General features: G+C 43.0%; 1 protein-coding gene across 1 annotated transcript in view; it reads right to left on the bottom strand.

Moving 5' to 3' along the window:
- Nucleotides 1–1,405: 1,405 nt before the first annotated feature.
- Fars2 (phenylalanyl-tRNA synthetase 2, mitochondrial) overlaps nucleotides 1,406–14,222 on the bottom strand; it is a 427,446-nt gene continuing 414,629 nt past the window's right edge. Inside the window, exon 8 of the mRNA XM_087896536.1 lies at nucleotides 1,406–1,645. Within this exon, the coding sequence (XP_087752662.1) occupies nucleotides 1,636–1,645 (10 nt within the window). The 3' untranslated portion in view covers nucleotides 1,406–1,635. The remainder of the gene's footprint in view (nucleotides 1,646–14,222) is intronic.

Here is a 14,222-nt window from a genome sequence, read left to right as displayed (position 1 = left end):
GTGTGTGTGTGTGTGTGTGTGTGTGTGTAAAATATTTTATTTATCTAATCATCTATTGGTAATTCTAATACATATCTTGGCTATTGTGAACAGTCCTCTAATAGACATGGATGTGCAGGCTCCTCTTCTACATACTGATTTCAATTACTTTGAATATACACGTACACACACACACACACACACACACACACACACAGAGACTTGAAAAGTGAGCTGTTTTTGACAGCTGTTACAAAGGAGAGCCTTGAGGTCACTATCATAGCAACATCACATGGTCACAGAAGGACCAGCACAGCAGGAGTCCATACACACGGGGTTCCAGGACTTGTTAAACTTGCAGACAAAAACCAGAACAGAGTTCCAGAAGGCCAGGGAAAAGGAAGCTGCTGTGGGAGAGATGAGGTTTTGAACTGAGAAACGGATATGTGAAGGAGATGGTTGCCCAGCCACATGAATGTTCTCAATGCCCTACCCAGGAAAACTCTCCAGACAGTCAGCAAAGTGATGGGATACGACAGAAGTCAGGAGGGACAGGAGAAGAGAGTCAGAGTAGCTCCTTTTCTATGTGCACTCTGTCTGCCATCTGTGTCGGTCCAGGAAGAACCCATCCTACACTCATTGTGTTGAGAAGTTTGACCACCTTGGCACCTACTTCTCAACTGGAACTAATTTGGTAGATCCAAGCTTCCCTAGAGCTTAGGAAGCTGGTGAGCCTGTGTGTTCTGGGCCTAACCTCCAAAGGTGCCATCCCCTGGCCTGAGACATTACATGCATTTACAGGTTAGTTCCGCCATCTGAGAGCAGGTACCTCCTGCCTCTGAATGTGTCTGTCCTTCAGAATTAATCTGGGGTAGAAGACAAGAGCACAGTGGAGGACAGAGATTAGAATGTAAGGGAGGAAGTCACAGTGATGGGCAGTCTAAAAAGTGAGGAACATCACTAGCAGAGTAGGTGTTTATTGAAGGTTTATTTATAATAGTCATAATTTGGAAATTACTAATATGTTTGCCATTAGGTGAATAGGTAAATAAACTGTGGTATGCTTATGTTTATAAATAATGTAATGTTATTATGCACCAATGGGAAATTGAATTCATATGACTAAGTGAAAGAAGCCAATCTAAAAGACCTACATACTGTAGATAGCATGCTATACAAGATGGAAAACCATGGAAAGAATTCAGAGATCAGGTTCCCACGGGTTGGGGAAGAGGCACAGAAGAACAGATGAAGCATACAGGACTTTCAGAGCATAGAACCACTTTGTAGGATGCTATAATAGTAGATCTGTGCTATTCATTCGTTCAGATCCATAGAATATACCACACCAAGGTGATGTGGATGTGTCTAGTAGCTTTATCAACAGTAATAGTTACTTTATTCATTAATGTGACAAGAAACAACCTTAAGGAAACATTAAGTTTATCTTGGCTTATAGTGTGAGGATATACATAGTTCATCATGACAGGGGTAGCATGGGCAGGAGTGTGAGATGGCTGATAACATTGTTTCCATAGTATAGATGCAGTTAGAGATGATTGCTGACATTCAGCTTCCTTTCTTCTTTGCTTCACTCCAGGTCCCCAGCCCATGGTATTATGTTTTCTGCATTCAAGATGGATCTTTCTTCTTCTGCTAAGCCTCTCTGGAAATGCAAAGTGATGAGGATACAATAAGCATGTTCAAAGGAATGTTTGCATGATGATCATAAATTCACTCCAGTTGAAAATGAAGACTAACCATCATATCAGTTGTAACAAATGAACCATTTTTTTGTAAAGGATGTCATAAGTAGATAGGCTGCACATGTGTGAGGGCAAGAAGCACTGTTTGACAGAGATACACCTACCTTTCTTTCTCAAGGAAAGCTTCATCCCTGATACACCGTGAAAACAGGGGTAAATAGGTGTGACAAATATGGGTCACCAGGGCTTCTTTTATCTCTAGGAAAGGACATTGGGTCACTACTAATGGCCTCTTCAGACTTCAACTCTTTACTGTACATATTACAATATAAATCTACCTCCATAAAATCCAAGATATTATCAATGGAACAACTAGCTCCATTCTCTAGGAGCAAGATCCCTCCAGCAGCAAATGGGTGATACTGATGCTATGCTGTGGAATTACAATCATGTTCAACACCTTAAAAAGACTGGGACTCACTTCAAGTGAGGAACTAAAAAGGTCTCTGTCCCTATTGTGGGATATTTGTTTATACTATGTGAAGATGTGTTGCTCTGATTGGTTTAATTAGGAGCTGAATGGCCAATAGCTAGGCAGGAGAGAATAGGTAGAACTTCTGTGCAGAAATAGGAACTCTGTGAGGAAGAGAGGCAGATTCACCAGCAAAACACATAGGAAGTTGGACTACATGAGGAGGAGAGGTAACAGTTATGTGGCAAAAAGTAGATTACTATAAATGGGTTAATTTCAAATATAAGATCTAGTTGGAAATGATTCTAAGTTAAGGCCAAATTTTCATAATTAATAATAAGTCTTCATTTCTTTATTTGGGGGTTAACTGTCCAAAGAAAGTCCAACTATATTTGGTGCCCAATGTGGGGCATATAAATTCACTTAGTTCCTGAATATGGAGTTAGACATGGCATCCTGATGACTGCAGTCTCTTGTTTAGGCTCAGTGCTTGCAATATAGAGACATGGCTCCTTTATTAGGTCTTGAGGTGTTGTCAATCACCTGAATAGCTGGTGTGCTGCTTAGCATTTGGTAACATAGGCTCGGCAAATTCTCACAGCTGGGTCAATAAATTCAATTCCCATCCTGGGCCCATCTAGCCAAGGGGGGGCAGAGCCAGCTGCTAGGATCAAGTGCTAAGCAGAACCATGCAGCAGATAGCCTAGATGCCACCTAGCCAATTAAGGTTTGGCTCACTCAGAGAAACACTACAGACTCACGGCATGGGGACTGAGAAGGCCAGGTTCGGGATAAAAAAACTCTAAACAGATACAGAAGGCTTTAAAATGTGCTTAGATGCTGAGAAAAAAAAAAGAAAGTAGGAAAAGACAGTCATAGAAAAATAAATAGTTTAAAAATAATAAAGTCCTTAAAGAAAGAGTAAATTAATATGAAAAAAGAATAAGCTACATAAGGATGGGAAATACACAGAGTGTCTGGATCCTGTATAGTGCTCTGTTGACTTTGAATTTTTTGAATGTTATTGAGTGAAGGGCAAATGCTGCTGAGAGACATTGAAAAAGTTGCTAAAGTAAACCAGCTTATATATTTCAAGGATGTCTTAACTTCAGAATGAAAGTCATAAAATATGTTGCATTAGAGAAGAGGTTCTGCCTTTATTGCCACAAGAAACAAAAAGCTATGGATTCCTTCAATGTTAATTGTGATTGGATTTTACCAGAAGAGAACTCATGAAAATCTTTGCTGCATGAAGGAAGAAACCAAGAAGAACTACAAAACAGTGGCATATAAGCTGATCCCTCTACAGGGGAATAACTCTGATACTGAATGAGACATGATAAATGTTGTTGGGTACAAAGTCCTCATGACTTATTATTACATGTCATTCTTTCATATCACTTGGATGGAGATTTATGTTAGTTTGGTTATGTAGTCTAAACGGATTTATAAAATTGACAGATGTCTTTGACCTGCTTAAACATAGAACAGAGAATCATCTTTAGGTGATTTATGCATACTACATATTCCATACTTGTGTTAATGTAGATATGCATGTTACCTTTAAAAGTTTGTGTGTTTTCAAAAAAACAGACACCAATAAAGACAAATATCCCAGATGATCCAGCCTCTCAGAATGCCTTTGTTACAGTTTCTTGAAAAATCTACATCCAGAACAACTTCAAAACCACTTGCAGAGAGGGCCCAGCCTCACAGACTACTCTAGCCACGACTTCACATAAGTCTTGCACAAATGATATAACTATCTCTCGCAGGACTTGACCATTATCTCAATTTTCTCAGGCTCCCTTAAAGATACCATCACCCCCCATACAAGAAGAAATAATTTTAAGAACACAATGCCCACGTTCTCATGAGGTAGGGTGGGTGTTTTTTGGTTGTTCAATGAATTATGAATGTTTATCATCATTTAGGGGGGTTTGTTGAAAGTTGTTATTGGTCATGGTCAGAGAGGAAGCTAAGTAAAGGAGGTTAGATTCAGAAATTTCTTTCTAAAAAGATTTAAAAAAAGGGAGCATATAGGAGTGATAGAATGAAAGGGTAGATTATTGAACCGACTTTTAAACTAAAAAGCAACTATTATTCTCAAATATTTTACATTGGTATTGATTTTTATATACTGATACAAATTTAAGGTTCTTTTTTTTTTTAAAAGAAATACTGTATATACTGTATATATATTCCTACACTTGTTCAAGGTATTACACCTCTTCAGGTCATTTAACAATGTAATGTAAAGTTCTAGTCCTTGGAAGCTATTATTATAAACTAAGATAATTAAGAAATGCAGACCAGTTGTTAGTCATCTATAACAATCAAACTTACAGTCATGATAGATATGTTTTCAAGGTCAAACAGAGACATTTTAGACTGACAAATGATCTTCAAACACTTCAGAGACCTACAGAATATGACATTTAAGACATTTTAATAACATAAGTTTTTTCATGACAGTAAGACATTTCAACTTCTGGCAGTACCAATCTACTTCAGAGAAGATAATGGTTATTGAATAACTTCCATATGGAATTTGATTTCACTGTGACAAAGTTAGCCACTGGGAAGGAATTGCCCTTGCCTCAAATGTTAATAGTATGTTGTCCAAATTGGATATGTAGGACATAAAAGAAGGTGACTTTCAAACTTTGCTGAAACAAGGTAGGACAGTCCTTTAAAAAATTCCTTCTTCACAGAAACGTTTATCAAATATTCTAGGCCACAGATGGATGTCCCAATGTTAATGAGGAATTTTGGGTGACTGTCCAGGCAACCAGTTGTCTCTGTCATTTCTATAGTTTGGAAAGTTGTTTGCTCTGCATTTCCTGTTTATTCACATAATATTTTATCCATCTTGAGTCTCTAATGGGGCATGTCACAGAAAAGACTACCTGGCGTGCACCCCACCTCATGCTTTTAGATGCTTCAGTTTAAGCAGGTTTTCTCTATTAAGTGCTCCTCGTGTGACATTCTGTGTCCACAGGCCCAAAGCAACAAGACCAAGTGATCATGGACTAAAGTCTTATAAACAATGAGCCAAACAACCCTTTCCCTCTTTGTGTTGATGGCCACAGGTGTTTTGCCACAGCAGCAGAAAGCTGACCAGTACACAGAGAAGTCAAAACTCAGGGTAAATGGTGAGATCAGGCAACTAGGCCCATCACTCAAATCACAATAATTTAATTTATTGGTTTGCACAATGGAGGTTGGCACAGTTTCCAAAGTAACATGTCCTTAGGGGGGTCTCTTTTATTTTAAATTTCTTACTTATTATTTTGTGTTATATGTGTGCAGTGATGTATGTGTGGATGCTCATGCCACAGTACACATATGGAGGTCAGAGGAAAATTTTGTATGGTTGGTTTTCTCCTATCTTCATGTGGCTTCTAGGGTTAGAATTTAGGTTGCCAGCCTTGATGACAAGCACCTGTACCCTCTGAGATCTTTTCCCACCATTCCTAAAGTTTTTAATTTATCATCATCATCATCAGAGGAGGAGGAGGGGGGGGTGAGAGAGAGTTTTGTTTGTACCACTTATGCAGGCCCTAATGGTCATTCAAGGCTACTGTCCTGAGGGGAGGGCCCTGCACAGATGGAAGTTGCCAGTTTGCCCCAGAAGATGGCTATGAATCCAAGATGGAAGGGGAACCTGAGGGAAGATGGGTCCCCATGAACATCTCCTTTCGCTTCTGCCCTTAGCACCTCTCGGCTCCACAGAAAGCACATGGCAACAGGGCCCCTTATAAATAGACTTCTCCAGATCAGACACTTGTCAACGTCAAGCAATCCATTAAAAGGCACAGCCAGCATGGCAATGCTGGCAAAATTCTAGGGTTTTTTTTTCTTTTTTTCTTTCTTTTTCTCCTTCCCAATTTTAACTGTTAAAATTCATCTCCGGCATTGCACAAATGAAAGAAATCAACAGCCTCTTATCAGATCCCAAATCTGTCAGCCGGTGTCTACCAGCTGCCTAGAGCCAAGAGCCTCTTAGCACATGTGTGACTTGAGCTGAACAGGGACCGGGACAACAGAGCAGACAGTTTTGTTCTGGCACCCTCGTTCCCAAACATTTGCTCTTTTGGAGGCCAAGAGGCAGCCGTGCCTCTGCTGCCTTCCCTCTCTGTGCCGTGGGCTTCCAAGCACAGTTCAGGCATTGCTCAGAAAAGCCTTAGTGTCATCCTTCTCCAGGGCCCCGACTGCAGCTGCGGCGACAGTGGCCCACTCTGCTCCTTTCCCTCCCTTCCACATACACCCAGGTCTCCAGAGGGTTGGAGGAGCTAACGCTGGACAGAAGCCATAGGTTTTCGGACCAGCTGGGCTGATGGAGTGGAGGACAAACCCTATCTTCCCTGGGATGGGTCAGTCCCACACCCACCTTGAGTTTAGGGTTTCCAGCACATGGATGCATAGAAGAATGTGTCTTTAGTGGCTCAGTGACTGGGCTGGAACAGATGCCACGGGCATCTCACCAAGACAGTCAAAAGGAGACACAGACATGGCTGAATGGAGCCTCCTTGGAACAGGTTTGGGTTACCCCCAGCTATGTATTTCTGGGGCAAGCTCACAATGAGTCCCAACAGTAATAAAAACCATAAAGCATGCATAATATGCTGGGAACTCTATGTGTGTCATCTAGTAGCAGTAGATACATTTATTTTTGCAGAAAGTCAGAGGAAAAGCTAGAACATTAAGGACATTTCTTGAAGTAGCAAATGCAAAAAGCCCCATGTATTTTCCCTTTATTCTCTTATTGTAATGATTGATAGAGATCACTGATAGAGAGTTGAGTGAATGAATGATGCTGTTTTCTAAGCTGTTAGATAGGGAAGGAGCATGACCCTCAGGAGAAGTCAGTCTGTCTTTCAAAGGAGGGTGGTCATCTACTCTTGCTCTGGTGAGAACCGGGGTCTCCAGGTGAGCTCAGGAGGGCATTAGTAGCACCGCTGCACTTCCTGTTGCTCACAGCAGCCTTAGCACTAATGGGACGGAGAGCTGGACATCCCAACACAGACAAGAAAATCCTCAGACCACTCTCTGCTGCTATGGCAGAATCCCGCAGGCTGGATAGTTCACAAATAGTAGAAGCGTCTGTGACCCTAATCCTGGTGAAGGCCTACCTGCTGCATCACAGCATGGCAGGACAAGCGAGCACACAGGACAGAGAGAAGGAATCAGGCTGAACTCATCCATTTAGAAGGAATCCACGTCCTCTATGACTGGCTAGCTCTCAAAACCTCGGTGGTACTATACTGGTGAGACAGAGACCTCATGACCTCATCACTCCCTAAAGGTCCTGCCTTGCCATGCTAGTACAATGTCAACTAACCCAACTTGCATTTGGGAGGGAGTATTTAATGCCAGAGCAGAAGGGATCTCTTTTTTTGCTAGGGAGAAAAAGAGGCGCTTGGCTGTTTACCTCCCTGTGGCACAAGAGGCACTTTGTGCTCCGACAGCATCTTCCCCGAAAAGGTTACCCCTCACGGAGGAGTAAGTCTGATTTATCCGCCACAAAATCAAACAGATGGAGAGGGCTAGGTGCAGCGGCTGTTGTGATTGGCCCATCAGCTGTCCACTCCCCTGGATGACAGCAATCCCTTCCAAAGGTAGAGAGAGCATCTTTGACCTAATCTATCACCCCCAGCGCTGGTCCATCAAGGACCAAGCTTTCTGCACTTCAACCTTCAGAGGAGACGCCCAAGCCACCATGCCTCATGCTCCTATCTCCTAATTTAGTGCCCAGCCCAGACCACTGGGGATCTAATGGGGACAGATCTCTAACCCAGTGAGGTGGGAACAGGAAGGCATTTGGTTCTCTTGGCCTTGAACATTCAAATTTTAAGCGTGATTCCCTGTCATTGTAACTCTTCACGTATTTTCTTGGTGCCTTTCTTCATAAAATAAGGTTCTTATTTTTCATTATTTTTATTAATTTTTTAAGAATTTCATAGATGAATATACTATATTTGCATTGTTTTCATCTCTACCTCCCCCCTCTGAACCCCTCCTATATCTCTCTCCACCCCCCTCTAGAACTCATGGCCTCTTCTATAATTATTGTATACATATATACAAAAACTACTGAGTCCAATTAGTGGACTATATTTTCCCTCAAAGACTAGGCACTATGTGTACATCTCCAGCTCTGTGGATTCTAAAATGACATTTTTCTTTCTGCCTAGACTCTTACCCAATTCATCTTCATACATCAAAAATAAATCCAGATAATAGTTCCCTTATTGTCTCTTCATTTTGCTTTTCATTTCATGGCTAATTCAATATTTATCAGAAGATATTGTGAAATATTTAACATACACACAATGTATATAGAGATTCATATTCAACGAGCTCAACCAGTCAACCATTACCCAGGGGGAGAAATGAGGCATTACAATATCCTTGAAGCTCTCAGCTCCAGTCCCTAGTGCATAATGTGTTCTCAACAAATAAAGACAGCCCAGAAACTAGAGTTGAGATTGACCATGTTTTTCTTTATAGAACTGGCGCACATGCTTGTCTTTCCATGGAGTCTATGGCATTCTCTTTCACGTTTTATACTTGCCATAAGTGAATCTTGATATGTGTATTTCAATGAATTATAAATGAATCTTCATATATATTGTTTTGTACCTTGATTTTCTTCATCAACACCACATTTTGAGATATATACGTACTTAAACATATGTGCACCTACATATATGTACGTATGAAGTATGTATGTAATTGTATACGTATGTGGGTCATGGCCACGCATTGCCACTGCTGTATAGTCATCCCTTATATGACTGGCTACATTATGACTCACTCACACACCTGTGTGGCCCCCCACCGGCCTGTCCCAGGCCCTCATCCCAAACCTCCCTTTGCTGTCCTTCTCAGGAGCTGGAGATGTACACATAGTTCCTAGTCTTTGAGGGAAAATAATTGAACTCAGTAGTTTTTGTATATATGTATACAATAATTATAGAAGAGGCCATGAATTCTAGAGGGGGTGGAAAGAGATATAGGAGGGGTTGAGAGGGGAGAGGTAGAGATGAAAACAATGTGAATATAGTGTATTCATCTATGAAATTCTCCAACCTCATGATGCTCATGCACACATGGAGCAGAAGGGGAGGCTAACCCTACACCGGGAGGGGGTGCGGCCTTTCCCTTCGCCTGCAGGACCCAGGCTTGCAGGGCCATCTTCTCTTTAGAAAGCTGTGGCTCACAGCCACCATTTTGTAGTAATTCTGTTGTTAGGCCTCATTGGCCCTCAGCTGCAGAGGGGGCTGCTCCTGGTTCTAACTTAAATTGACAGTGACTTGATGAGAACCGGCGACACCTGGAACTGTGCTCCTGCAAAGTCATACCTGGTAAACAGCCACCACCCGCTCAGGTTTTCACCCTCAGCCTTCCTGAGGCTGGCTCTCAGGGCAAGGAAAGCCAACGGGGTGTAGGAAATCCAGGAAGAAGAGAGGTGGAGGCTTCCAAGAGTCCTGAGAGTGAGCAGGCAGGAACAATGCGCCTCCAGGTCCTCAAAGTCCTGCTGTAGAGAAGGGTGGCGATGGAGCCCTGCTGGGATTCGGTAGGAGGGGCTGAGCCTCCCTGTTCTAGTTTCTGCAGGGCCTTAACAATCACTCTGCCCCATTCGCTGTTTCTCATTAGGGCCCAGGAGCTCACAAGGTGGGCATATTTGCCGCTCCACGGGCTTTATGTAATTAGACGCATACAGACACAGGTGGTCCTATTTTATTAAAGTAAAATTAAAACAAATGCAGCCGAGAGGAAAGATCAAACCATGAAGCTGTAGAGAAAAGGGAATGGGCCAGAATGTTCTCTGCTGTGCATTGGTGCAGATCCCCGAGGTTAACAGGTAAATTGTCTTTTAAAGCCATTTTTTTTTTCTCGTTTTCTCCCTATTTTGAACTAATTCTATCCAGACACCCAGTGCAGATTCAGGACTGTTAACCTGGAAAAGAGGGGAAACAGGGAGGTCTCCTTGGTAACTGTCTGTGCACCGTCTGGATCTGCTGCCTAAGGTGGATCTGAGCCCAGCGCTTCTCCACCGCTCCTGTGGCTCAGCTCAGCACGCAGCTCTGCCTGAGGGCATCCAGACAGGGTTAGAAGAGACAGGCACCCAACAAGCCAGTGTTCAGAGGAGAGTGTCTGCAGGTGCTGCAGCCCTGTTCTCCCTCGGGAGACGCTCATTACCGTCTGCTGCAAATCTGTTCATTTTTCTCCTTTACCCCGAGTCTCCTTCAGATCATCAGCATTTCTGTAAAAATGAAATCGTACCCGTTGACTCTCAAACGTCCACCTGGGAATCCAGCTCAAACAAACTAATCCATAAGATGAGACAAGCCTGACGCATGAAGGGGTTCGCTGTGCTGTTTCACACTGTTAACTGACAGCAACCGCACATAAAACAAAAAGGAGGCGGGCCTATGCAAATGAAGCCTTGGAGTGGTCTGCAAAATTATCACTCGGCGGCAACACAGGAAAGCATCTCACAATCTATGGATGAATAGTCCCACCCCAGAACCTATGTGTTCAATGATTATTGGTCTCTAGCATGTGGTGTTTGGGAAGTGTGGGATCTTTAAGGATGGGGTCTGCCTAATGGGAGGCAAGTTATTAAAGGCATTCCCTCGAAGAGACTATGGAGACTCAACTGTCTCTCTGTCTCCCTCCCTTTCTCCCTCCCTCTATGCCCCCCCCCCACTTTCTGGCTGTCATGAGGCAATCGCCTCCTCTCCTATGTGTTCCCAACACTGGAAGCTTTTCCTACTTCTTGATAGTAGATCTGACAAGAGCAACCTAAGAAAGGCAGGTCCAGGCAGGAAAGGTTTTGCATGAGGCACAGATGGAGCATACAGCCCATCATGGCAAGGCGATGGTGCAGCGGGAGCTTTGAGGCATCTGCGGCCAGGAAGCAGGGAGAGATGGGTGCTTATCCTGTCCTTACTTTCTCTTCCGCCCCCTTTTTGTGCAGTCAGGGACCCCAGGCCACCCGATGGTGTCATACTCATTCAGAGTGGCTCTTCCTTCCTCAGTTAAAACTCTTTGGACCCAAGTTTGGTCAAGATGAACTTGACAAAACTGTAGTTAGTCCCTTCTGCAGCCTCCTCTGAATTAGCACTCCTCTTTGGCCTCTGAGTTCACCTGAGTTCACCTTAGCCAGGTAGCAACAATCCACTGCTCCTGTCAGGTGTGGTCACTTACACTGGTAATTCCAGCATTCCTTGATGTTTGGGTGCTACCAAAACACAGGGAGTGAGGCATGTCCCTGCTGGACTCTCTGGTCTGGTTTTCTCCCAGTTTTTGCACCCATCATCAGAGGGAAAACACTCCTTCCTTCACTAAATAACACTTGAATTACTATTCCAAAGTGATCGGTGTTGAACTGTGGTCCTGGAACGCATGTCCTGGAGCCAAACACTCTGCCTCAGATTGAGGACATATTTGGAGACAGATGAGATGGAACCATGAGAGGTGCCCTAAAATGAAAAGCAGGACACAAGGAGACACAGAGAGAAGTAGTCATCTGTAAGACATGGAGAAAGACTCAGGGGTTGGATCTTGGGCATCCAGCCTCTACAACTGTGAGAAAATGAAGGTGCTGTCTAAATACCCAGGGTTCTGGTTTGAATATAAGAAGTGGCCCCAGACTCATGTACGAACACTCAGTTCCCAGTCAGAGGCATTATTTGGGGGAGATTATGGGACATTTAGGAGGTGGAGTCCAGCTGTGAGAAGTGGACTTGAAGGTTCTGGTCCTGCGTTTAGTCTAAGCCGACTCCGCTTTCTGACCCATTGAGGTGAAACAAGCCATGCCACGAGCGCCCACTGTTCCAGATGAAGCCCCTGCTCTGTCATGGTGTCCTCTTAAATTGTGGGCCCAAGACTTTCCTCCCTTAAGTTGCTTCTGTCAGATACTGAGTGACAGAAAGAGAAAGGAAACGGATACATACAACCCGTGACACCTCTTTACTGCAAACATGTCATCCATGCATGGTAGACTGCCTTTTCAGAACATCACTGTACTATGTCAAATATTTAAAGACTATTTTATAAAATACCAGGAGGCATTACCACAAAGTTTTCTTCATTATACACTTACATGCCTGTGACTCATTAGCTGACATATTCACGGGTTTAACCATATGCTATTTGGCTCATTTCGTGTATCTTCAGTCCCATCTCATGCAATTCTTAAAGTACTCGTGTTCACTCTGAAAGGACTTCTTTGTGTATCGGTTTAAAAAAAAAAGAAATAAAAACCGTGAAATAACTAAATTAGAGAAATGAACAACTGAATCCAACTGAAACTGAGCTTCATTGGGTTGGAGGTCAAGTTTACTATGCTCAGAGTGAGAATATAAATTGGAGAACAGGATACCACCAAGTTACCTTCCTGATATGTACATGTATGTAGATTGATTTTCATATTCTGGGCAAAAACCATAAGGCAATGGGAGTGGGAGAGAATGCATGGGAGCCAAGGGATCACTCACACTCCATGTGGAAGGACATGGAAGGACATGTGTCCTACTTTCCAGGAAGTGACAGGGAAATCCAGTCTCAATGACATGAGTTCTCAAAAATGTTTAACTCCAGAAAATGAGGGAAGGAATGTCAGACAACAGAAAGTCAGGAGGAAAGCCCCCAAATTTTCAGAAATTCCTTCCTACTCCTTGGCTGGGATATGCGGAAGAGAGTCCAGGAAACCCACAAGGAACAGTAGCCGAGGGAATAAAGGCTCACATTACACTGTAAACGTCTGCCATTTGTATTCTCTAACCACAGTGGAATTAAACATTCTCTACATCCCTAACTAGTTATCATGGACATTATCATATCAGGGAGCATGGGTGAAGTTAGAAAATGGGCTGGTTTGGGTGACTGTGATGGTTTGGATAAGAATGGTAAGAATGGTCCCCATAGGCTCATATATTTGAATGCACAGGGAATGGTGCTATGTGAGAAGGGTTAGGAGGTGTGGTCTCGTTGGAGGAAGTGTGCCACTAGGGGTCAGGCCCAGTCTCTTTCTTTTTCTCTTTCTCTGCCTTTGGATGAGTATGTAGTTCTTAACAACTTCTTCAGCACCATGCCTGCATGCTCCCTCCTATGGTGATGATGAATTAAACCTCTGAAACACTGAGCAAGTCCCCCAGTTAAATGCTTTCCTTTATACGAGTTGCCGTGGTCTTGGTGTCTCTTCTTAGCAACAGAACAGTGACTGAGACAGTCAAATACTGGTCAATATCCAATCTCCAGATTTTGATAATTATCTTGAAATTATCTTATGTATAGTATTGTTCTTTGTTTTGGGGAAATACATATAAGGGAATTTAGGGGTACAGTGGCAAGGGGTGGAGTGGGGTGAGGAGAAGAAGAGAAACACTGATATGGAAAACAGATTGAGAAAATAAATCGGATACAACTATAAATGGTTGGTGAACCAGATAAAGGGTACATGAGAGATTCTTCTATTTTTTTGCAGTTTTTCTGAATGTTGAAAATCATAACAACATAAAGCTGGACAAATGCCTGGGATCTTAGCCATGTCCTCTTCTATTTCTTTCTTGATTGTACTAAAGATTAAGGCCAAGGATGTGATGACTGTTCCCTTCTATCTAAGGTCCAGTGAGGATTAAGTTGGGGACGGAGCTCTGTCACCAGTGCAGAGGGCAGTCCAGGTCCCATAGCTCCTACCCACTCCTGTACATCATCTCAGGGTTATTGGTCATTGTAGTAGTTTGAATGAAAACCGTTCCCAAAGGCACATAAGGAGTGGCATTATTTGGAAGGATTAGGACATGTGGTCTTCTTGGGGTAGGTGTGGCCTTATCAGAGGAAGTGTGTCATTAGGGGTGGACTTTGAGGTTTCAGAAGGTAAATATAAGCCCAGCGGTTCACTATCTCTTCCTGCTACCTACCAATCCTTACGTAGAACTCTCAGCTCTTTCTCCAGCACCATGTCTGCCTGCATGATACCATGCTGCCCTCCATGATGATCATGAATGAAACCTCTGAATGCAAGCCAGCCTCATCTAAATGCTATTGAA

Source organism: Myodes glareolus, chromosome 14, assembly GCF_982192425.1.
Source record: "Myodes glareolus chromosome 14, mMyoGla1.1, whole genome shotgun sequence".
In the NCBI taxonomy this organism is placed as follows: Eukaryota; Metazoa; Chordata; class Mammalia; order Rodentia; family Cricetidae; genus Myodes; species Myodes glareolus.
The sequence above is the reverse complement of the archived record's forward strand: the minus strand, read 5'-3'. Positions and strand labels throughout refer to the sequence as shown.